The sequence below is a fragment of the Neovison vison genome, chromosome 12 (assembly GCF_020171115.1).
Source record: "Neovison vison isolate M4711 chromosome 12, ASM_NN_V1, whole genome shotgun sequence".
In the NCBI taxonomy this organism is placed as follows: domain Eukaryota; kingdom Metazoa; phylum Chordata; class Mammalia; order Carnivora; family Mustelidae; genus Neogale; species Neogale vison.
In genome coordinates, this window is record NC_058102.1 from 50496304 (window position 1) to 50521080 (window position 24777).

Here is a 24777-nt window from a genome sequence, read left to right on the forward strand (position 1 = left end):
CATCCCACCTGCAAGTATAGTATTTAAAGGACTCAGGTATGATTCCTGGCTCTGCAACTTTCTAGGTGTGTCTTCCTTCTAGGCCTCAGTTTCCCCATCTGTAAAATGGGGATTCATCATAGCAGCTCCTTCCTGTGGTTACCATGGTGATTAAAGTTGTTAGTACATTTAAAGCACTTGGTATATTCCCAGCACACATAGAGATAAAAAAATCTGCTGTTACTATTGTTATTATTATTTTTGTTGTTCTGTGAGCTTTCTCACTCTATTACGGCCTTCCAGCTTTACTTCTATTTCTTTTTTTTCCCCCCATATTCTAGATATATTTTATTATTTTAGCGGGATGTGGCAGGTGGGATCCACCATTTCTAGGCTAAATGGAAAAAGAAAACATGACCCTCTCCAAAAAACAAACCTACATTTTTTTGCTGACATCAACAACGTCAGAGTGGAAACAAAGAAATAAACCAGAGACCATTGGCTTCTGTTTCATTAGAAACACATGAAGAAAATACCTGCCAATGAGAAAACATACTTCTGTTTCTTGAAGCTAGACCTAGCAACTCCAGTTGGCAACAGTCCCTTTGTCATCCTAGCTTCTATCTTCTTTAATACACTTTTTATAGTCTTTACGCCACTGAGTATGGGAGTGTCGTTGTTTATGTGTGTGACATCTCTCATGTGTGTGACTTCTCTCTTCTCTGAGATGGAAAACTCCTTGAGGGCAGAGGCTACTTCATACCCATACTGTATCCTCTGCAGTGCCCTGTTTATCTCTTGGCTGACCGAACAGATGAATGAACAAATAAACAAGGAGTAATTCATGTGAAGCCTGCCTTTCCCTTTAATTGAATGATATTAAAATAACTTCTCATGTGTTGAGAACGCTTTTAGTCTACAGGACATTTTACAATCCTTATCCTATTTTATCTTCCTCTTGCCTCTATTAAACCATGTTTTTTGAGAAATCCTGAAAGGATTATATTGGCCATGCGAGTCTGATGCTTTCTGATTGATACAGGAATCTGCACAACTTCTACAATTATAGGTCAGTTCACACTAAGCTAGTAAACTCATTTGCACTTTGATTGAACAAATCAAAGCATAGGCTTCATGATCATCTCACATATGATGGTTAATGCTGAAGAAATGTTTACATTTCTAGAATATTAGGTAAGAACTCTGCAGTTAATGTTTGCATATCTTAAGCAACTTTTTGTTCCTTCTCAGGGAACACACGTGAGACTGACCTTAAATAGGGTCTTTCCCTGAGGGCACTGCTGTTTTTTACAGAGCTCCTATGGCTACAAACTAAATATTGTTTATCTTCTTTTCCTTGCGATACAAAGAAAGAATTGTTCATTCCGGGTTTCTCATCACCTATTGGTGGGTCCTATAGGTTCAAGACAAAATCAAGGATGTTCGAGTTATTGTTTTTATATGTCTTATATTGAAGAAAAGGAAGGATTTTGGCTGCTTTAAAAATTGGAAATCTAACATACATTATTCCCCTGGATGACATAGTTTATAAATGTCAAAACTAAAATTCAGCCTTTGACATCATATATGATGCTAATGCTGCTATTAGCAAATTATAGTAGTCCTAACTACCATGTACTAAGTACTTACTCTGTTGAAGGCATTTTATAAACATTATCTCATTGTGTTCTTACCTTCTGAGGTAAATGTGTGTATATCTCCCATTTCAGGAAGCAGAGAAAATAAAATAATTTGCTTCAGTGGAGTATAGCAGAGCCAGGATTCAAACTGTTATGTCTGATTCCAGAAGCTTTGCTCAAAGCCATTTAACCACCTGAGCAGTCTTAATGCCATGTCTCTAGGATAATTCCTAAAGCTCAGTGTTGAGAACTGAACTTGACTCCTGCCCCTGACCTGTTCTCTCGTCTTCCCCATCCCAGGTGGTGGTGCCTTCATCCGAGTTCTCAAACCGGAGCCCTGGCTCATCCTTCATTTTCCCTCACCCTGCTTCCAGCCAGCCAGTTCTTCTCCCTGTCGTCACCCGGCTTGTTCCATTTAGCTTGCCACGCACTCGTCCTTGCCCGTCACTCACAGATGCAGTGAACCCTCTCCCAGTTACCTCCCGGCTCGTCTGTCTCCTCTTCGCCGCCCACTCCCACTCATATCTGTGCTCCCACAGAAGTCCCAGAGACCTTTAACGCCTATGGCCCCTTAGCTCAGTGTGGCCCCACTAAATTTGCAATAAAGTTAAACTGTGCTGTGCCCCTGAATCCCTGTATGCTCTGTCCCAAAGCTGCCCCCCGCCCCCCGCTCTACTTTCTGTGGTTTCCCAGAAGCTCTCTTGTCTTGGAGTCCCAGGGCTCTTTTTTGTAACCCCCTCCCCCATACCAGGCTCCCATCCTCAGGGACTTTGCAAGTTCTGTTCCCATTGCCTCAGAAGTGATTCTCTGGCCCTTGCACACAAACACATTCTTTACGCAACTGTTTTGTACATATCCTTTAATGTCTCCACTTCCGTGTCACTTCCTCAGAGACAACTTCCCTGGCACCCTGTTTCAGTTAGGTCTCCCGGTTCTACTTGCCCAGGGAACCCTTACTTTTCCTTCACAGTAATTATCACCTATCTGTTGTCTCCTTCAGGACACTGTAAGCACCAAAAGGACGGGGATAGGGACAGTAAATATTTTCACCACTGTATGCAAAGCATATGCGTGCAGCCCAAAGAAAGTGCACATTAAATATTTGTTGAATGAATGAAAGACAAACAGCTTAAGGACAGTGCATCTACTGTATTTCACTAAATTGAGAATAAATATTTACTCATCTCTGAAGAACTCCAAAGATAATAGTAAAAGATGCAATAAAGTCTTAAGTAACCAACTCATATTCCTAGTTTAATATTCTTACTCATTCTTGTCTTCCTTCCCCTCCCTTCCTCTTTCCCTTTTGTCTCCTCTTTTCTCCCCTCCCCTTCTCATTCCTGCCCCCCCTTCTCTCACCACCACCCTCCCTCTCCTTCCCTTCTCTTTCCTTCAAGAAGCATTTCCTGCAGGTAACAGACAAAACCATCAGGGTGTTTTAATACCCAGAGAGCCACTTGGAAGGCTTTTCGGTGACTCACTGACCCATACCTGCAGCTGATTTCTTGCCCAAATTTTCCTTAGCTATTTTCAGTGATTCCAAGACACCACACATACCTCTAGAGTCTAACAGTAAACGTTAGTCTGGAGATCCAGACTCTTAGGGAATATACCAGTCTCCCCCCAAATTAGGTGCACTAGTTTACAAGCAACAAATATTTCTCTATAGTTCTTTGAAGATTGGGAAGGGCTGCGATCAGAGTTCAAAGTGGCCTGTATCACCTGTGTCCAGATCTCCTATTTTAGAAGACCCTTGTTTTACCAGAGAAGTAAGTTTGAGTCTTCATGATCAAAGTTCCTAATTCCATAGCTTTGGCGAGTTGACCTGCTACGGGGTCTTAGCTGGTAGAAAGCTCGGTGTTCTGCATTTGAGATTATTTGAGGATCCTCAGCCTCTGTTTAATGATAGCTGTTGCTGTTAATTGGGAATGTAGATCTGTTGTACCATCCATACTCTCTGTCCAGCCTCTGTCATATCCCATGCCTTTCACAGAGGCCTGAGCCCTATAGATACTGGTAAAGGGGAGATTCTCCTAGACATTCATAACTGTGATTCCAGATAAGCATCGGATATTTGAACAAGCAAGTTTTTGAGACCTGACATACTGGGCTCATTGGAGCCGTCCATCCTGGCATGTTGAACTTTGTGACTATCAAGAGGTTTAAAAAAAAAAAAATACTACTAAGCTACACACATTCTCTCTCTCTGAGAGAGGCAGTAGGAGTGCTTATCATTAATCCACAAGAACTGGGTTGAGTACTCCAGAAATGTTTTAGCAGCATGCAAGGGAAATCTCACCGGCCTTTTTGCCTTATGAGTTCCTGGCTGTTGGTTGCCTGCTTCTCAGGATCCCTTTCAGATTTTGCCACAGACTCTGTCTAAGATGTCTCACACTGTGGAGAAGTGCTTTGGGATACTCTGGGACATCTTCCTTCTCGGAGATGATTTCCTTACTTGAACACATCTGTTGAGTCCCTTACAGGATAGTTCTGTGCTGAGGGGGACATTTGCCTTGCAGAATCTGCTTCACCTGAGCCTTCCTATCCAAACAGAATTGCAGTAAAAGTCTGGCAGCCTTACTTGCAGAATTCTTGAACTCAGGAGGGCATGTGGGGGCCTGAATTTTTAGTGCGGTCATTCAATCTGAGGATATCATTTGGCAGATATACTAAATATCCCATCTGTGAAAAAAAATGAAAATTGATTTAATTTTCATTATTGTATCGTTCAAAGGCTCCACATGTGTTTCTTGACTACCTTGTCCAAGATATGGATTCATTAGTTATAGGTTATAAAATAAACCCATAGCAATGTAGATAATCTGAAATTGCAGAGAGAGAGGAATATTGAGATCATTTACGGCACTTAAAGCTAAGTAAGTGGAAAGACACAAGAAAATCTAACTAACGATATACTAGAATACTGTCCAGCTCTGTCATCCTGCCCTTTCTTTCTCTTCTGTTAAAACTTTCTCTTAATGACAACATCACTACATAGTACGTTAGGCAAAGATTCAAACTTCTGGGGGCATATAAATAATAATTTCATTCACTGATGTAGTTTCTCTTTCTGTAGTTAAGTAAAGAAAGTAATTGTTCACATCAACTAGGAAGTTAATTAAGCAGCATAGATGACATCAGCATGTCCTGGGTTTATCCCAGGAAGGAGCAAAGAAGGACAGAAGTACTAATGTGTGTGGTTAATTTCTGTGAAGCATTATGCAAAGTACTTTATCTGTTTCATCAATTCTAACTGTCATAGCAGTCTTGTGACATATAAACCGTTATCCTTATTTTTCATAAGTGAAGAGATTGTCTTGAAGAGGTGGCATTTACTGCCCAAGTTCACACAGATAATATTGTGTAAAACCTAAGATTAAAGCCAGATTGCCCTCACACATCTGATTATGTGCCCACAGAAGACTGACAGTCATTATGGCCAATATATGAAACAGGAAATATTTTAAGTATGGATGAAAGCTTTGGAAGCAGCAGAAAAACTAATGAAATGTATCTTTATATATTCTAAACCTAAAATTTTGAAGTTGAAATATAAGACTCAGTTGATAATCTTTCAAAAATAAAAGACTTACAGGGAATATTTAAATATAAAAGTAAAATCTTACTATTTAAAATATAATTACTTGAGGTGTGCCTGGGTGGCCGACTCCATTGGTTAAGCATCTGACTCTTGGTTTTGGCTCAGGTCATGATCTCAGGCTCATGAGATTGAGCCCCAGGTCTGGCTCTGTGCTCAGCGTGGAATCTGCTTGAGATTCTCTGCCTCTCCCTCTCCTTCTGCCTCTCTCCATGCTTGTGCTGTCTCTCTCTGTGCCTCTCTCTCAAGTAAGTAAGTAGGTAAATTAATTCTTTTAAAAAATAAGAAAATATAATCATTTTAGTCCTAAGTGCATTACTGAGGGAAAAAAAAAAAATCCCAGAGCATCAAATATTTAACATTAAGTACCTAAGAGAGTTCTGAGTAAGAGGAAGAAAGTGAGACAGTGAATTAATTATCTACTGGTGTTTAATCATCCAGGCATTTTTTACCAATACGAATTCTTGTAAAGCTACTCAGACTAAGGGAGTGGGGCATAGGAATCCAGGAATCCTTCTACCTATTTTTTTCCTTGGTCTCTTAATAGCTCATGCACGTCCAGAGACATCTTTGCGGATTCCCAAGCACTGCATGACGATCACGATCACCACAATGAGCCAAAAGCATTAGGATCTAGTTAGTCTCCAAAGACAGGAGAGCAATAGATAGTCCAGGAAAAGGAACACAAGTATACTCCCAAAGTCGGGGCTGTGTTCACTTCCTAACATAATGAAGATATCACAGCACCATCATCTGAGTCAGGGTTCCGTAATGGTGGCTTTACACTGGAGCCATTTGTCAGCTCTTGACCTTCGGCAAAGGCTCTCACCTTCCTTAATCCTCCAGTCATGTGCCAAAGGTGCTTGGACTCCAGAGATTCTCAAGTTCACGGCGGAGCTACTTGGCTCTACTTTCTGCTGTGTGTACTGGTTTAGGGAGGCTTTCTACTCTCATCTTTTGAAATATTCCAGGAATTGTTTCAATTTCTCTTCAATAGTAGAGCATCTTAGAGTAGCATAAAAGGCTGTTTGTCATCTTCAAATGCCCTCCCTGGTCAAGAGACAGATGCCTATAGAAGGCTTGAATACAAGAATATATATATATAACTGTAACAAAAAGATGATGTTCTACACACACTCCTGAAGACACACAAGGCTCCCTGGAGATGGTACTCCCTGAAGTTAACATACTACAGTTAAATCTCAGCAGCATCTGCTTGGACCACTACCCAATGCAGGAATCCCTTCAGGACCTTCCTTACCAAGCTCTATTTGAACACTTTTTTTAAAGACGTTTTATTTATTTATTTATTTATTTATTTTGAGAGAGAGAGAGAGAGAGAGAGCACAAGTGGTGAGAGGGGCAGAGGGAGAGGGAGAAGTAGACTCCCCACTAAGCAGGAAATCTGACCTGGAGCTTGATTCCAGGACCTGGAGGAGACCATGACCCTAGATAAAGGCAGTCACTTAACTGACTGAGCCACCCAGGCACCCCTATTTGACCACTTCTTTTCTTTTCTTTTTTTTAAATGTTCTGTACTAACAGCAGACAACCTCCTGCCAAAGCCTAAGGCAGGAGCCCTCTATGCTTAATCTATAATGGAATTACCTGGAGAGCATTTAAAATGACCATCCCATCCCAGAGGGTTGTGACAAAGAGAACACGATGATATATAGGAAAGCACTTTGTAAACTATAATTCACAGCAGAAATGGAAGGCATATCGTTGTTTGTGCTGTTGAACAATAATTTCTAAATATTCACCCATCATTCCAGCCTATCTAAACTTTTTCAGATCTGCCATCCAACTTATTTTCTATTTTTTCCAGCTATGTCAAACTTTTCTCTTTTCTTTTTTTATTTTAAAGATTTTATTTATTTATTTGACAGAGATCACAAGTAGGCAGAGAGGCAGGAGGGGGCAGTGGGGAAGCAGTCTCCCCACTGAGCAGAGAGCCTGATGCGGGGCTTGATCCCAGGACCCTGAGATCATGACCTGAGCCAAAGGCAGAGGCTTACCCTACTGAGCGACCCAGGTACCCCAATGTCAAACTTTTCTAATTAGAAATTTTATTTATTTATGATAAATAAATCAATGTTTATTGAGGACCTACCAGATTCAAAATAGTAGACTCTATGCTTGTTATTTCTATCCAGTGATCACCATTGGCCCAAGCTGTGGTGTGGGATGGGGGTGGGCAGTGGTAGCTCTCACTCTTGATGCCTTGGTCGGGTGTCGTTTGCTTCTTCATTGACAAGACATTATGGTTTTAATACATGATGATCAAGTTGTTTTTCCTTTTTTTTTTATCTAGCCATATCTTTAGGTCTATACATTCGCCCAGCATTACTTTCTTTAAATACTGTCTTTAACCCCTATAAAAACACAATGTCAGTCAGAAATATAGATACTTTAAGAATTTCTAAGTATGTTTTGGGCAATGTACAAGTAAGTTGGCTTTTAGGATGCCTCTATGGTTGGTAATCATTTGTCTTATTTCAGATCTGGTTCCTAGGGAGCTAGGATACCTTTTTTTTAACTGTATACGTAAAGCCAAATCTAGCACAGGGTGCCAGAGAGTCTGTGTCTTGCTATTGAAGCCTTTGCTTTTCCTGACTGACCGTTCCTCTTAGTCCTGGGAGGTTAAGAATCCTGAGTAGTAGGAATTCTTTTTCAGGCTGGCAGACACTTATTCCTACTTAAGTACTTTCTCTGCCTCAGCAGAATCGGATGGAGGTTCATCCCATTTTTTGCGTGGATCACTTATCCAGCTCAGAAAACCTGACAGGGACTATTTTTAGACTGAGGAGGAATCAGACTTCCTGGAGAGTGATGATAGGGAATATGATGATGACACAGTAGCCATGCATAAATGCCAAATGTTTTTAACAGTCAGGGCAAAGAATTTTTCACTTTTTGGCAAATATTTCTACTTTCCCCTTGGTGCTGGTCACTTAAATGCCAGATTCATTTGGCTATTTACACCTTTTAAAGCAAATAGGACATAGATTTTGTGAGTTTCCTGAAAGCTTGCTCCTGGTGAAATTACACCATTTTTACAAAGTCATCACATTAGGACTGGCAGTGGAAATGGAAGCTTCTGGAGTTTGTGCAGTTAGACACATGGCATTGTCTACAATGTGCATCCCAACTCACTATGTCTGAACTCATAAATTTCTTTAAGAAACGTTGTGACCTGATTTTTCTCATCCTCTGTTTTAAAAATTTAAAAACTCTTTATTATTAATCTACATGGGATAAGATTAGAGCCTGAGAAATTAGTGTTAGAAGACTTTTGTTAGTATCCTACAAAACATGTTTAAATATCTATAAGTACTATGTGAGTCTATAAAATTTAATATTGAAACCTGCCATGTCAATCCTAAGATGATTATTTCATACAGTATTGTTCCCTTAGCCAGGGGCCAAAACGCTTTCATTTATTTAGCTACTGGGTTCTATCTTCCCCTGAACTACATTCATGGTAAGACATCACTCTGCAATGGGCCAAGAAAACCCAAGGCAGTCTGGAAGAAGAACAGAGTACTAATCCTACCATACATCAGGATCTGTGAAAAAGCTAACATAATTCAGACAGTGTGGTACTGGCGTAAGAAGGACAAATTGACCAGTGTGACAAAAAGAGTGTTCAGAAACAGAAATATACATATATAGTCTCCTAGTTTATTACAAAGGTGACATTGTAATGCAGTGAGAAAAGAATGGTTTTGTTTTATTTTCTTTCACATGATGATGGGTCGATTATAGCCATGTGGGAAAAGTATACCATGACACTGCCCCATACCATACATAGAAATCAATTCAGATGGATTCCTTATCTATAGGTGAAAATTAAATAATAAATTAAATAATAAATAATAAAAATAAATTAAATAAAAAATAATAAATTAAATAATAAAGCCCTTTTTCTAAGGGAAAAACATCATGATGGAATAACATCATCATGACTTCATAGTAAGCAGAGATTTCCTAAAGAGAACACAGAAAGTACCATAAAAGAAAAAAAGAATAATTAAGAACTTCTGTTCACTTAAAAGACATCATTAAATGTCTGGTGTCTAAAAAGACACTATTAAAAGTCTGAAATGGTAAGCTGCAGAGGGGAAAAATATATTTGCAAACCATGTATCCAATAAAGGACTCATATCAGAATATGCTATTTTTAAATTCCCACAAGTCAATAAACCAGAAAACCTAATGGAAAGTTGGAAGGAAAAACTTGAGCAGGCACTTTATTAAAAAGAGTTATCAAGGGGCGCCTAGGTGGCTCAGTGGGTTAAAGCCTCTGCCTTTGACTCAGATCATGATCCCAGGGTCCTGGGATCAAGCCCCACATCGGGCTCTCTGCTCAGTGGGGAGCCTGCTTCCTCCTCTCTCTCTGCCTACTTGTGCTCTCTGTCTGTCAAATAAATAAATACAATCTTAAAAAAAAAGAGTTATCAAAGTGGCCAATAGGCCAGGAAAGATGGCTCAACACCTTAGTAACCACAGAGAAGCAAATGGAAATACAATGTGATACCACTACCACACCTACCTAAATGGCCACGGTGGAAAAGACTGACCATAGCACGGGTGACAGAGATGGAGAACAACTGGAACTCTCATTCCCTGCTGGTTAGAAGGTAAATTCATACAACTCTTCTGGAAAACCCTTTGACAGTATCTACTTGAGTTGACATATTCATACCCTACAGCCCAACAATTCACTCCTAGTTATGACTCCCACAGAAATGCATTTCTGTATTCACCAAAAGACACAGTAGAATGTTCATAACAATATTTGTAACAACAGCCCCAAACCTAAATAGTAGAGTGGATAAACTATGACATAATCACCCAATGGAATATTATATAGCAATGAGAATGAATTATCTAAAATTGTTCCCAACAATATGTGTGAATCTCACTAACATAATATTGAGCAGAAGAAGCCGGAATCAGAAGAGTAAGAACTGGGTCTGTTTTTTAAAACTACAAAAATAAGCAGTACTAACCAATGCTGGTAGAAGTCAAAACCGTGGTTACCAGGGACAAGGGAGTGATTTAAAGGATTATACAGTGGGGGGATTCTTTGATGCTGGTACTGTTCTATTTGTGGATCTGTGCATGGGTACACAGATGTATTCAGTTTATGAAAAGTTATCAAGCAGCTGATTTATGATTTATGCATTTCTCTGTATGTTTGTTATACTTCAATAAAAAGTTTACAGAACACTATAAGCCAATAAGCAGGGTACCAAAAAAATCAGTCATGTAAAATGTGGAGTAAGGGGCCAAGATAGTCCAAAGGTAATCAGATTCCCAGAGTGAGCTCCTGCAGAGAACAAAAGTCAATCATCAACCATGCTTTAGCCAAGCTGGAGTTAACGTGGGACCTATTACTGAGTTTCACTTACTTTGGACTCTTCTTACAGCACAGTAACTACGCCAGCTATCTCCTTTAACTCTCTAGAAAAAAACCTAGGATTTAGGATAAACCTCATTTGAACATGGAAGGTACACACTATTGTATTGGGAATATTTCTCAGGCAGTGTATTTCAGTAAGAGAAAAAAAAACTGGCAATTTTTGAAAGTTAAAAAAATTCTTTTTAGAGTTTAGTTCATCTGAAAGAGATTGAAATTATTAGTAGCATTATTTGAATAGGCTATCACTAATAAAAATACTTTTAACTAATGGGTAAATGGAAAAGCACCCCAAAGGTACTTTTTATCAGAATGAATGGAAGGCAGGCAAAGCTAATAATACCATGCAGTCTTTCTGCCACCCCGGGAGGTTCTAATCAAGCCTTGTGCTCTGATTGAAATGCAGGGCTCAGAGTGGGAAAACTGATTAACAAAATAAAAAATCCGGAGTGTTTCCCATGCAAACAGTCATCAGCGTATCTTATGTAATTATGTAGCCCATAAATCAACACAGCGTGCAAGGGCTTCAGCCATAGTGTAAATATCTTAATGACTGAGCCGTCTTTAACCATGAATAATTTATATCTGCATGATCCATTTTTCTCAACCATGCTTCACTTCGGCAGGACAAACTAATCTTCTGTCAGGGGATGGGCTCTTGATTATTTCTTCCTGATTTTTCTTCTGTTTATTTTTCTCATTTTGACACACTCCATTTTTTCCCTCTTGCACTTTCTTAAATAAAGGTGCCTCATTCATCCACCCTGTCTGCTGGCTTTTACTTTTGCTATGCATCTTCTTAGACATCTTGGAATAAAGCCAGGGCTTCTGGACGCCTACTTTTCATAAGGCCTTCCGTAAATGGAATTAGGTGGCAACTGGGGAAATGGGCTTAATACCACAAGGCAGTATGAGCTTCTTGATGTTGTTGTGGGGAAACATTTATTATGGAAAGCAATTGCCAGAAAAGGCTAATGATCAATTAAACGTTAGCATTTGTAGATCCCCTTCTGTGATGCAGAAAGTAACTGCCACTAGGGTAATGCTGGAAAGCTCACTTGCTAAAACAGCTCTCTTGTTTTCTTAGAGCCCATTAAAATCAAGGCAGCTGAGAAACATTCAGATCAAATTCTGTGTTATCCAAAAAGCTCCTCCTAACCATCCCAACTCACTGTGCTCGGGACTCCTCAGATCCCAATAGTCTCATTGTCATTGCCATTCCATGAAATGTACCATAGATGTTTGGTCATACCAGTTGCCTTTCTACAGACGGTCCTCATGGACAGGGAACTTTGGTTACCTTCTCTGGATCTTTCGAACCTATTTGAGTAATTTTCCTAGAAACCTAGAAATCACATCCTATTTGATGACCCATTATTTTTTATAAAGCACATTGACCCTACTATATTAAAGATTTCACAGGGAGTGGGGGGGATTGCAAACATTGTATATCCTACAGTTAAAAGCAAACAAACAAACAAAAAAAACGAAAACTTAAGGAGGTCCACTAGAATCATTTTCCATAGTGGAATCCAGGAGTTCTATCCTACTCCCCCCACATTCTCGGCAAGAGTTCCCCAGGGATTACTAGAAGGAAGGGGTAATACATTTTCATCTTTGAGTCCCGGTACTCTCTGGTGTTGTGGCATATAGTTAGTGCTCAATAAAAGTACTTTTAAAATTCATTTTGTTGCAAGAATGATGAGTTAGCCACAGACTTAGAAAGCTCGGTTCTGTGGGAATATGAGGTAGGTGATCTTCTAAGCTGGCAAGGATATGGTTAGGCCTCTCATCTCCTGAAAAATACATTAGTCCTGCCCTTGATTCACCTGATGTCTAAACCAAATGGATCTGGTCTCAGTCATGTATATAAAATGCCAACATACCAGAGTCTTCTCACAGAGGACCTTCTTGAAATGTCTGATATCCAACTTCTGTTGGAAACCCAAGTGAGGGAAAAGATTGATATCTAGGAAAGATCCCCAGAGAAGTATCTAGTCTGTCTATCCTAGGGTCTGCCTTTAGATCAAGTTGACCACCACATTAGCTTATTCCTTTATAGAGACATTATCATTGATTTGTTTTCAATTTTATTCCTTAGCCTTGATCAAGGAATAGCCATTGGAAATCACTTCTGTGTCCTATTATAAAAATGTGTTGAGGATATTCCCCATTATATCAGTTAGCATCATATATATGAAATCCCATGGGAGAGATATCTTTCTCTCTGAAAGAAAAATCCTTACTTCCCATATAGGGACTAGAAGACTTCACCCTTTGCAATATTGATTACTGCGTAATTGACCATGCTTCCTTTATTGTCCCAGTTTCCAGGAAACTCCAAATCTTTTTTTTTTAACTGAAGCAAAATTCACATAATCTATAATTAACCATGCTAATGTGTACAACTTGATAGTAGCATTTAGTACATGTGCAACATTGTGCAGTCATCAGCTCTGTCTAGATGCAAAACTTAAGCAGTCACTCCTCTTCCCCTCTGTCCCCAAGCCCTGGCAACTAGCAATCTACTTTCTGTCTCCTTCAATTTACCTGTAGATCTGAGTCATTTTTGCAGTTCAGAGCACCTCTATTAACCCTTGTGGGCAAGGCAGTGTAGGCTCCTTTTCTTTTTCCTGATTATTTCTTTGTATTACATATTTAGTTTAAAGCGGGCAGCCCCCTGACTTTGTGGAAAGAAATTGAGTGGAGATATATAAGAACAAGGACATCCTCCTTTTTTCCTCCAGAGCTTCTGGCCACCCTTCTCCATGCTGCTATGTGCTCTGACCTACGGGGCCTGCGGAATGGGCTCTCATGACCTCAGGCGCCAGTTGGGTTTAGCTGAGGGAATCGTGGCAGGGGATGAGAGGGAGGAAGAATAGGGATGGAGAGTGTTCTTCCCTGCCTGCTTTTCTGTGGGTTTACTGGAGCGGTCTACATCCTTTGACGGAAGGTGCCAGCTCCTGTCAGGCGTCCTTTCCACACAGTCCTTTCTGAATCCCCATTTCACCAACAGCTCTATCCTTTGCTGCTTCAGGACAGGGTAGTAAGGTGCTCTTTGCTCCTGGACCCAGAGTATTGCATTATCCCTGTAGTTTCTCTCTAACCGGCCCACATCTTTCTAAATAGTTTTTTGATTAAATTCTCATCAAATTATCCCAATTTGAGTGTATTATCTGTCTCTTGTGAGGACCCTGACTCAAATAAGCATATTCTACTCTGTGATTCTGTTGAGCTGTAGGTCAACATGATTTGCTCAGATCCTGTGCAGATAAGCTGGTCTGGCAGATTCTCCTGGGGCCAGACGATGTCCTCTCCCAGATATCCAGAGCATTCACATCTTTTCATGGTTTTAAGGCATAGGACCTTTGCGGCAGCCCTTAAATGACAGCAGTCTTTTTTAAAAAGCTCATAATCCTGGAGGTGGCTTATTTACTTGACCATTTTCAGCTGCTGTAATACCCACTTTAGAAGTGGAATGACCAATGAGCTCAAGTTCCATCTGGAAGAAAGTGGGTTACCTTTCTGCCGATGAACTGTTGCCTAATTCTTTCACTACTAGATAAACTCACACACTTCTCAGTCTGATATTATGAAGCATTAGAAGACATTCATTATGCAGGCTTAGAATCTAGACAAAAGAAAAATACTCTTCATCATCAAAATTATGCATACATATGGACCTTGTTACAAGAATAGCCATTGAAAGGATTTAAGCATAGGGTTAACATGATCCCAACCACACTAGGGACTACTTCAAGCGAAAGAGTATGATTTAATCCCGCATCATCAGTATATTTTGCAGAGCACTTAAAATAATAAATGTTCGTGTTTTCGCTTGCTTCACCAAAAATATCACTGAGCACCTACTATATACATAGACACTGTAGACTGTGGAGAACCACAGTCATGAGGAGGGCTTATATAATGCCTGCTGTGTGGAGCTTCCATGTTTACCCAAGAACAATTAAGTAAATATCTAATTAAACAAATAATTGTTGAATGGCATTTATTAGAAGTGCTGTGAAGAAAAAGCATAGGGTTCTACTAATGCATTTCTCAGGAAGGTTGATGTGGCTTTCGAGGCAGGACAGAAATCCCTGAGGAAGTGACACTTGACAAGGCAGTGGTGGAAGAAGTAGGTGAAGGAGAAATGTGGGAGAGTTGGAGCGTTCCATAGACAGAAGGGACCAGAGGCAAGAAGGCACATGGCATTTTTGAAGAATTGAAAGAAAAGGAGGGGGCTGGAGAAGAGAGAACAAGAGCAGAATGGTGGAAAACAGAACTGGTGAGTTAAGTAGGAACCATATGTGGGTCCTTGTAGATTGTGTTAATTTTTTTTTTTACCCCACATGAACAGCTATTGAAAGGATTTAAGCATGGCATCAACATGGTGAGATACTTTTATTAAACACTGGCAGGACTCAGCCAACTGGGTGGCTCAGTTGGTTAAGCAGCTGCCTTCGGCTCAAGTCCTGATCCCAGTGTCCTGGGATCGAGTCCCACATCAGGCTCCCTGCTCAGCGGGAAGCCTGCTTCTCCCTCTGCCTCTGCCTACCACTCTGTCTGCCTGTACTCACTCTCTCTGACAAATAAATAAATAAAACCTTAAAAAAAAAAACAAAAACCACTGGCTTGGGGGAAGGAGGGGGCCATGAGAAGATAAGGGGCTATCAGATGGTGGTAACTTAGACTGAAAGAGTGATTGTTGGAGATGGAAAGAAAGGATGAAGTTGAGAGTTATTGGGAATTTATTGGGAATTAGAGTCAAGAGGAATTTATGAGGTTGAGGGAGAAGATGGAATTGAGATGACTCCTAGGTTTCTGGTTTGCGTGAAGGTGTATAACGGGAGTCAGTTGCTGGGAGAAGGAAACATGAAGAAGAACCAGTGAAATGTGGTGGGCTCACTATCAGTTTTGCACCTATTATGTTTGTTGTGCTCATGAAACATCCAAGAATAGTTCAAGGTGGCGGTAGTAGCAGTGGGAGCATAGAAGGATATACGCTGGACACATAAATTTAAGAGTGATTGTGATTAAGTGAAACTGGACTACTAAGGAGAGACAATGGAAGGCTGAGCTCATATTCAGTAAACTGTTGTCAGCAATCCCTGATCATCCTTGTGGGGTGTGTGTGTGTGTGTGTGTATACAGATACATATATAATGGAATATTACTCTGCCATCAAAAAGAATGAAATCTTGCCATTTGCAACAACATGGATGGAGCTAGAGAGTAGTATGCTCAGCGAAATAAGTCAGGGAAAGACAAATACAATATGCTTTCACTCATATGTGGAATTTAGGAAACAAAACAGATGCGCATAGGGGAAGGGAAGAAAAAATAAAATAAGATAAAAACAGAGAGGGGGGCAAACCATAAGAGACTCTTAACTCTAGGAAACAAACTGAGGGTTGCTGGAGGGCAGTTGGGTGGGTGGATAGGATAACTCGGTGTCAGGCATTAAGGAGAGCACTTGATGTAATGAGCACTGGGTGTTATAAGCAATGAATGAATCACTAAATTCTACCCCTGAGATTAATAATACAGTATATGTTAACTAAATTGAATTTAAATTAAGTTTTTTTTTTAAATCCCTTATCATCCTTCCCTGAGATAAGCACCTACCTTTCCTTTCCACATCTTTATTTTTTCCTGCAGAAGTTAGGACCTCATTATGACAGTCTTGTTAGAAAGTTAAAGTTGTGCCCTGGAAATGTCTTAATGTGAAATCTTAATATTACATAATGAGTGTATAAAGATGGGAGACCATCCCTCAACCTCAATCTTTAAAGGATGTTATTGTTCTCAAAATACTTAAAAGCGTGAGGTTTCACGACCCATTTTGGTAAGCATGGGTTTTCTAAAAGAGTTCACCTCTTCTACTCATTAGCAGGATACTGGAATTTAAATTTAGCTACTGCATATTTTTATAAAATTTATTAACCTTCTGTAAGTTACTGATTCCCTAGGCTTTTCCTTACCTGACATTGGTATTTCTTTGTAGAGTCATAGATTATCAAGCCTAGAGAGCTTTTATTGAAGTCCCCTTATTTTACTAATGAAGAAAATGAGGCTTAAAGGAAATGATGGCTTGGGCTTCATGGTGAGTTGGTGGCATAACTAGGCATCACCTTCCCAGCTTCCAGCTCTGAGCCCAGCTTAGAAGTACACTGCTTCTTCCCTTAACCAGGACTTTAAATTTCTCTTCTCAGAACTCTGAAGCTTTCTACTTTAAAATGTAAAAGAAACTCATTCATGGCACATTTGGCTCTCCTAAATGGAAATATTGCACTTGCTCCTTTGAAGCCTTATTGGGGAAAGTACTATGTAAAGAGATACTTACTCTAGAGGTGCACCAGAGCGACTGTGGGTATGATCTCTCTTCTCTTCTAAATTAATGGCAGCGGAAGATCTGGTGCACTTTCTCTATGCTTCTTTTCTCCCCCCATAAACCGCTTTAATTGTATGTACATCATCTACCTCAAGAGAACCTGACACTTGTTCTAGACCCACGCCATTCTCCTCAGTCTGACCCCAAGACCCCCTCCACATGGGAGGAGCCATAATTCAGCGATAGCAGGGCACTAACAGCCAAGTGCAAAGCTAAAGGGATGATGGGAGCAATCATCATCCCTATGACCTCCTTAAACCCATTTTGTCAGATGCTCCATGCATTTAATGTGTAGTTCTTCCCTTTTGACTTTCTGCCCGCCTCCTTTCCTACCAACAATCTCTCCTAATTGTTCTGTTCTTCTAGAATACTATAGCCTGATCTATATATATTCTTCTAGAATACTATAGCCTGATCTTTTTTAAGATGCATGCATCTTTAAAAAGTTTTCTTAAGCACTAATTATGTCCTTAAAGAACAGAAAGTAAAATGCTTCTCATGGGTAATCAGTTCCTTTCAAGTTTGCCAGTATTTTTCTGTGTTTCTTGATACCCCTATTCCTTTCATTTCTTTCTAAAGGAAAAGTTTAACATTCATTCTTCACTATAACTGGAACATTAGAACCATACAAGAATATAATTTTTAGGACCTTGACAAATATAGGCCAGGGAAAAAAGAATAACAATGTAAGAGTTTACATTTAAACAATTTCCACATACACTGATAATCTCTTTAAAAAAAACTCTGATCTTTAATCATGATGTAATGCTTTTAAGAAAAATGAATACATCATGTGTACTGGGTAATGGTTGACTGTGGTTTTATAAAAAATTTACATCTGCAAATACCTAGTTATAAATAGCTGCCTCTTAGAATAGCAATTCAAGAAGGATACATTGGAGGGCTAGACTCAAGTGAAAAGGCTTATCAGGATATAGATTTAGCTTTTAACAAAGACCCAAACCTAATACCTTAGCTTAAATATGATAGAAGTTTATTTAATGGGAGAGCTCCAAACTCTGGAGATAGGGTTTCAGAAGCCTAAGCTTGTTCTACGTGGCTCCCTGCTCTTATCTAAATGGCCGAAGATGGGTCACCAGTCCTGGGCCCGTATTGCAACAGCAACAAATGGCTCACTTCTTACTTCTACTCACTCCGCATTGGCTGGAACTTGGTCACATGGATGCACCTCCCTGCAAAGGAGGCTGGGAAATGTCCTTAGCTGAGCAGCTTGTTACTGAAGAAAGAAGGAAAGATGGGATAACAAGGAACAACCACCAGTCTCTGTCATTTGTAAGAGGTTAAGTTATAAGGACCAGAGAAACTTTTATCACTTTTATCCGTTAAGCCAAAGAAATTTATCTTTCGACATGAGAAAAAAACCAAGTGGAAGAATATATGTGATTATCACCTCACAAAGCTATCTATTAAAATCCACCCAATCTGTGAGAAGTGGTTTTGGAAATTTGTCCTTCTAAAGTTATTCCTTCTATTTTTGTGGTGACCAATTCACAGCATATATGAATGAATATCAGATCATCACATTGTATACCTAAAACTAATGTAATCCGTCAATTAGTCCTTGATTAATTAATTAAGTCTTTCCAAAGTTCTCTAAAGATAGTGTGAGGAAAGGCCCTGCTGGGCCAGAGCTGACATGAGGGTCAACCTAAGCAAGAAGGGAGCTTGCTGGGGAGCCTGCTCAAGGAAGGGGAGGACAGCAGACTTCAAGGGGTGAAGCTCGAGGCACCAGATTTTGTGTACTTAATCACAGAACTTGGAGTGTGAGAGTTGAGAGGTGGGCAGAATCCACTACCCTAGTGAGGTAAGGACCTCCAAAACAGAGGTTATGAGGACTGAGCAGAATTCTTTATCAGGGGGTCCCAGTTGAGGCAAATCAGGTGCAAACCACTGTTGCACATAGCCAAGGGGACTGCTTACTGTAAACCGCAAGGTGAGAGTAGAGCAGGACCCTGGGCAGCACCGTGACCAAGTGAGTGAGGCACTGGAGAGAAACAAGGCAGCAGTGAGGGAGAAGGCGGAGAAGCCAGACATTATTGATGGCCCTAGACCAGGGTGCTGACACAGCAAGGTGAGCAAGACGAGAGAGAGTCACAGCCACAAGAGTTAGGTTCATGAGAAAATTATAGTCATAACACCCCAGAGTCAAAAAGTCCTGCTAGCAGACCAAGAGCTTTGAGTCCTCCCTGCTATTATTAATGAGATTTTGCACCGGAATTGACAGGAAGAGAACTGACCAGCCCTAATGGTCACTTAGCCTTTTTTAGGACTGAATTATTGCAATATCACCAACCATTTAAGAAGCAAGTATAAGGTGCCTGGGTGGCTCAATGGGTTAAGCATCTGCCTTTGGGCTCAGGTCATGATCCTGGAGTCCCAGGATCGAGCCCCACATCAGGCTCCCTGCTCAGCAGGGAGTCTGCTTTTCCCTCTTCCTCTGCCCTTCCCCACTCTACCTACCCCCCCCCATTTGTGTTGTCTCAGTCGCTTAAATAAAATCTAAAAAAAAAAAGGAAAAGAAAAAGAAAAAGAAGGAAACATAATATATATAAGAATCCTTAGCACTGGAATATGGATGTTGCTGGCATGAATGTTCTCATCTTTACCTTTTTCAAGAAATGCCTTGTGGGGCACCTGGGTGGCTGAGTGGGTTAAGCCTCTGCCTTCCGCTCAGGTCATGATTTCAGGGTCCTGGTATTGATCCACGGATTGGGCTCTCTGCTCAGCAGGGAGCCTGCTTCCCCCTCTCACTCTGCCTTCCTCTCTGCCTACTTGTGATCTCTCTCTCTCTCTTTGTCAAATAAATTATAAAGTCTTAAAAAGAAATACCTTGTTTCATAGCAAACTGAAAATAGCTCTTTCCAGTGGAACTTTCAGCTTCATGAACCAGTCCATACTGCCTGAGCTTCAACAACAGGAATACAGATTTCCTAGCTCGCCCTATCCGAGATTCGCCTCTGTGATAAAGATGTACTTGCAGAAAAGACAAAGTTTGCTTTAATGAAAGCAGTAGAAAATCAGAGAAATATTAGAGTCTTGTAATGTAGTTTTATAAAACGGTTGGGGTCGCAATATAGCAATAATCAAAATGTATAGCACTTTGTAAATTACAAAACACTTTAACAAAACGTTGATGTCATCGAAATAAACACTCTGGAAAGGATACCGTTTTGTAGGCAAGCAAGCTAACTTGGAAAGTTTTCGTAACTCATCTGAGGTGCTGTGATGAAAATAGTGTGACAAAAAGGGTTAAACACAGGTGTTTTAATTCCATGTCCAAGGCTCTCACCTGTAGGACCCCTGCCTCTTCTGAACTTTAAGGGACTGCATGAGCTTTCTCATGGACTCATGCATTCATTCAACAACTGTTCGTCGCTCACCTCCTCTGGGCCGATCATGATGCCAGGCACTGAGGATGCTGTGACCAAAAAGACGTCCTCTCTGCCTTCACAGCCAGCTTGCGGTCTGGCGAAGGACAGAAGCATGTAATCCACCCTGACCGCTGCGAAACAGTGGGGTGTGTGCAGCAACAGAAGGAGTGTAGCAGGCAGTAGAGCACGTGAGAAAGGGATCTCCCCAAATCCTGAGTCGGGAGAGGCTTCTCAGAGGAGCTGATATTTACACTGAGTCCCCAGGGTGAATAGGAGTTGAAGGAAGAGAGAGCGTTCCAAGCCAAAAATAAAGTCTGTGTGGTGTGAAGTCACTGCAGAGGGTGAGGTGACCTCAGATCAGGTCCAGAATAGGGAAAGATGCAAAGGGCTTACAAGTTCAGCTTAGTGTATGCATTCCTAGTACTTGGTTACTGAGAGATTTCCTCTGTTCATCCGTCTCTCCCATCCAACCAACCAACCTTCCATCCAACCAACCATCCATCCAACCAGCCATCCATCCATCCATCCATCCATCCACAGTAGGTGCTGTTTGAAAACCTTTTATTGAGAAACCTAGTACTTTCAGGTAGTGCCGAGTGATAAAGAGGGCATAAGGACACACAAGACATTACCCCAACTAATGTGAAGCTTGAACTTTAATTGAAGAGGTAAACCTGTGTACGTATTACTGGATATGCAAGCTGGGCAGAACAGGTGTCCTAAAAGGTGCTCTAAGGAGTTACCACTGGCCAGGAGGATGGCCGGAGGAAAATGTAAGTTTCAGCTATAATGTTAACAGACCAACATCAGACTGAACATTGTCCGCATTTTTTGTGGGTCTGTTTGCTTACTAGTTTTGTTTTGTTTTGTTTTCTGATATTTGTTCTTCCATAGATACTGTGGCAACGGCATCCGGGCCACTGCTAGTCGAAGTTGCCAAAACTCCTGGTGCCAGCCTTGGGGTTGCCCTCACTACCTCGATGTGCTGTAACAAACAGGTCATTGTCATAGACAAAATCAAATCTGCAAGTATTGCAGACAGGTGGGTGTTGTACAAAGTGCCTACTTTTCAAAACTGCATGTGCTATAATATAAATATATATATGTATTTCTATGTGTATATACACACATGTAATACTTACACATGTACACATGCATCACACACATACATATATGATTAAAGAAAACAATTCACCTACCCGTTTATACGAGTTTCATCGAGAAAGCAAGTTACGGTTCTAAGGGCTTAAAAATTCACCTACCTTATAGCCACCCCACCAAGTACTATTGTCTCATCTGATGTTTGGTGTGGCTGTTGGAGATAGAAAAAAAAAAGAAAGTCAAACAACTGAACTAGTTTTCCTACTGTTCTAGAGCGATAGATTGCTTTTGGTGTAGGGTAGCAGAGCATGTCTTCAGTATGCTCCCTTTAGAGAAGTCATACGTTTTCCTGAACTGTTAACAAATAAATCTTGCCAAAATCTGATAAAAATCTCATTCCTTTTTTCATAAATGAGTAAAACAGTATTTTTGAAACAATGCAGTCTTTAAAGAGAGGTCTCACGCTGTCACAGAATGTTCATCTTAGGGTTTCACAGTTTTCAAGGGCCCCTGAAACAGCACTCATTCCTATGACTCCATGAAAACAAAAGCCCTTCTTCCTGAATTTTTCTTCCTAATGACTGTTTTAGACTTATAAGGTAAGAAGGGTTGGAGGCAAAAAGACTACCTGCCCACCTAATAAATTATTTCCCAGCTCCCGGTAAGAAAACCCCCACTTCCATCGCTGAAGCTCTCCAAGGGCATCAGCACGGAATTTGATTTTTAGATGAAAGGGATGACTTGAAATGCTTTTTTTTTTTTTTTTTTTTTTTTTTTTTGTCTTGAGAAGGAGACTGTTCTCACTGTGGAAATTGCTCAATACACTCCGAGAGGCCACACCTCCCCTGCATGTTTCCAGCCTCTTTTCCATATGCCTTCACCCTCCCTAGGAAGCCTCGCACTCCGATGCAGTAACCTGCAGCAAACCCTGTAGTGGTCGGTCTGCAGCTGCACTGTGGTCAGTCTTCAGCTCCTGCAGTGATCAGTCTACAGCTCCACTGTGGTCTTACCCTACATTCGGTCCTTTACCAGTGACGGCCATTGATCCAGGGGTGTTCTCCAGTTCAATGGTGCAGGATGCTTTAATTTTCTCCCTGTTTTTTTCCCATCCCGCAGGGGGTAACCAGTTTAAGGAGCTGTCCACTTGACTGGTACGTCGGGATGCTGACTGCTGTGTTTGCTTTTCTCAACTCATCCAGTAGCCAGTCTCTTTGAGTTCAGCAAGATGTAGCAGCTAGCCCCTCCCCTGCGCCCCCAGCTTTCCCCTTCACTCACCATGCAGGCCTCCTTTTTGACTCTTTTGACTCCTGCATAATTTCCATCACCATCGAGAGCTTTTGTACTAATCATTGTTTAACTCCAGAATAACAAAATAAAGTAGAATAATTAAAGCAGTGGTGATTTGGCAGCTCCTGTGAGAGGTTCTGAGAAAGCATTAGCTGACACTCTCCCCACCCCCCAGTTATTCCCATTCACACATAAAATAGTTGTAAGTGATCCCCTTCCAATTATGAGTCACATCTTGACATTCTGAATATTTACCAGCTCTTATTTACAGATATAAAAACTAACAAGGGAAAAAAAAAATCACAGGAAAAAAAATAAAGCCAAGGGGAAAAATTGTCCTGTTATTCTCTTCCCTCCCACTCACTTCCCTTCAACTTTGGGCACCGCCACCCCGAAATAATCTCTTCTTTTTTAAGAAGCACGAGAGAAAAACGTTTCCTTGAGTTTTTCTGTTATTTTCTACATTCCTATTCACACGCGAGGTACTTAACATTTGACAGATGGTGTTTCCTATAACACTCAAACTTTTCCTTTCTTAAGTCAATTGAAACTGTGTGAAACGTTAACTGTGAAGGACGTGAAAGTCATATTCCAAAGCGGAAGGCACTTCTACTGAGTACGTGTCCTTTCCCTTTCCGTAGATGTGGTGCCCTGCACGTGGGAGACCACATCCTGTCTATCGACGGGACGAGCATGGAGTACTGTACATTAGCGGAAGCCACTCAGTTCCTGGCAAACACCACGGACCAGGTCAAGCTTGAGATTCTTCCCCATCATCAGACCCGCCTGGCCCTGAAGGGACCCGACCACGGTGAGAGGACCCGTCTAGATAATTCTCTTTATCTTCCCCCTTGTAGTTATTGCCTCTCCAGCAGAGTTCGAGGCGAGAGACAGGGAGTCTACTCCTGGCTTTATTTCTTTCAAAGCTGCAGATTATCTTTGTTGGCTTTTCTGCATCTTCCAGATCCTTCCCCCCCAACCCAATCCCTGAGCCAAACGTAATTTATTTGAAACCTCAGAACTGAGGAAAGAAACAGGGTTTGAAACAGAATTTTCAGGCTTGTACTTTTTTTTTTTTTTAAGCCTTTGTTGCGAATTGAATGTGGAGAGAAGGGAAATAATTGGACTTCCTGTTAGGCATATTGAATTTCCATTCTACGTGAAGGACAACAAAGGCAAATTGTAAAACTCTTACTTTTTAAAAAATAATTATGAAGTGGGTATTAATGGCACACCCTTCAAATATTTGGAGAGGAAAAGAAACAAAAAACAGTCATGAGAAAGGTTTCTCTATATATTGTCTCTTTGCCAGAGTAGCTTTTTGGGATGGAAAACTACCTCTGTGACCAAGGACCATTCCTGGGAGTATCAGAATATTTGACTCCATTTATCCAGTAACAGCTGCCAGCTGAGGGGACCCACATCTGTACTGTACAGACACAGAAATGTGTGCTCAGTGTTTATATACCCACCCCTTAGGCATCTTTAAACAAAACCGGGTACAAGGTAAAGAACTTAGAACGCCAAATCACATGAAGAAAGTCTCTCTAGTGGAGTCCTTGTTCCAACTCCTTCTCCTTTTCCTTACACCAAGCGGCCTCCTTTTTTATTCCTTGAAATCGATTCCTTGAAGCTTCAGGAGTGCTGTCAGGGGACCCGACTGGAGAAGAGCTTTCTTTTTTTTTTTTTTTTTTTTTTTGGTATTTTTAGAGAAAGAGAAGAACTTTCCCTGGAACTGAAATTTTGCTTGTGAGGATATGTGTCTCCCACCTTCTGAAACCCACTGCACTTTGGGGGATGAAAAAAGAAAAAAAAGACAGACCAGATCATTTTCATACTGAATGAGTCAGCTGGATGCAACCTTTTTTAATTAAATGGAGCTTAGACAGCCCTGGAGCTAATGAAAATCTCTAGAAAAGCATTACCTTTATCAGATTTTAATTTGACACAATGGAGCAGAG

General features: G+C 40.7%; 1 protein-coding gene across 4 annotated transcripts in view; it reads left to right on the forward strand.

Moving 5' to 3' along the window:
* The window catches only part of GRIP1 (glutamate receptor interacting protein 1), a 182394-nt gene that overhangs the window by 65607 nt on the left and 92010 nt on the right, over positions 1–24777 (forward strand). For 3 of the 4 annotated variants that reach the window (XM_044226314.1, XM_044226312.1, XM_044226313.1), the window contains 2 exons: positions 21323–21470; positions 23458–23627. In XM_044226314.1, the coding sequence (XP_044082249.1) occupies positions 21323–21470; positions 23458–23627 (318 nt within the window). Of the gene's footprint in view, positions 1–21322; positions 21471–22668; positions 22681–23457; positions 23628–24777 lie in introns of those variants that run through there. The other variant, XM_044226316.1, reaches the window with a different exon arrangement.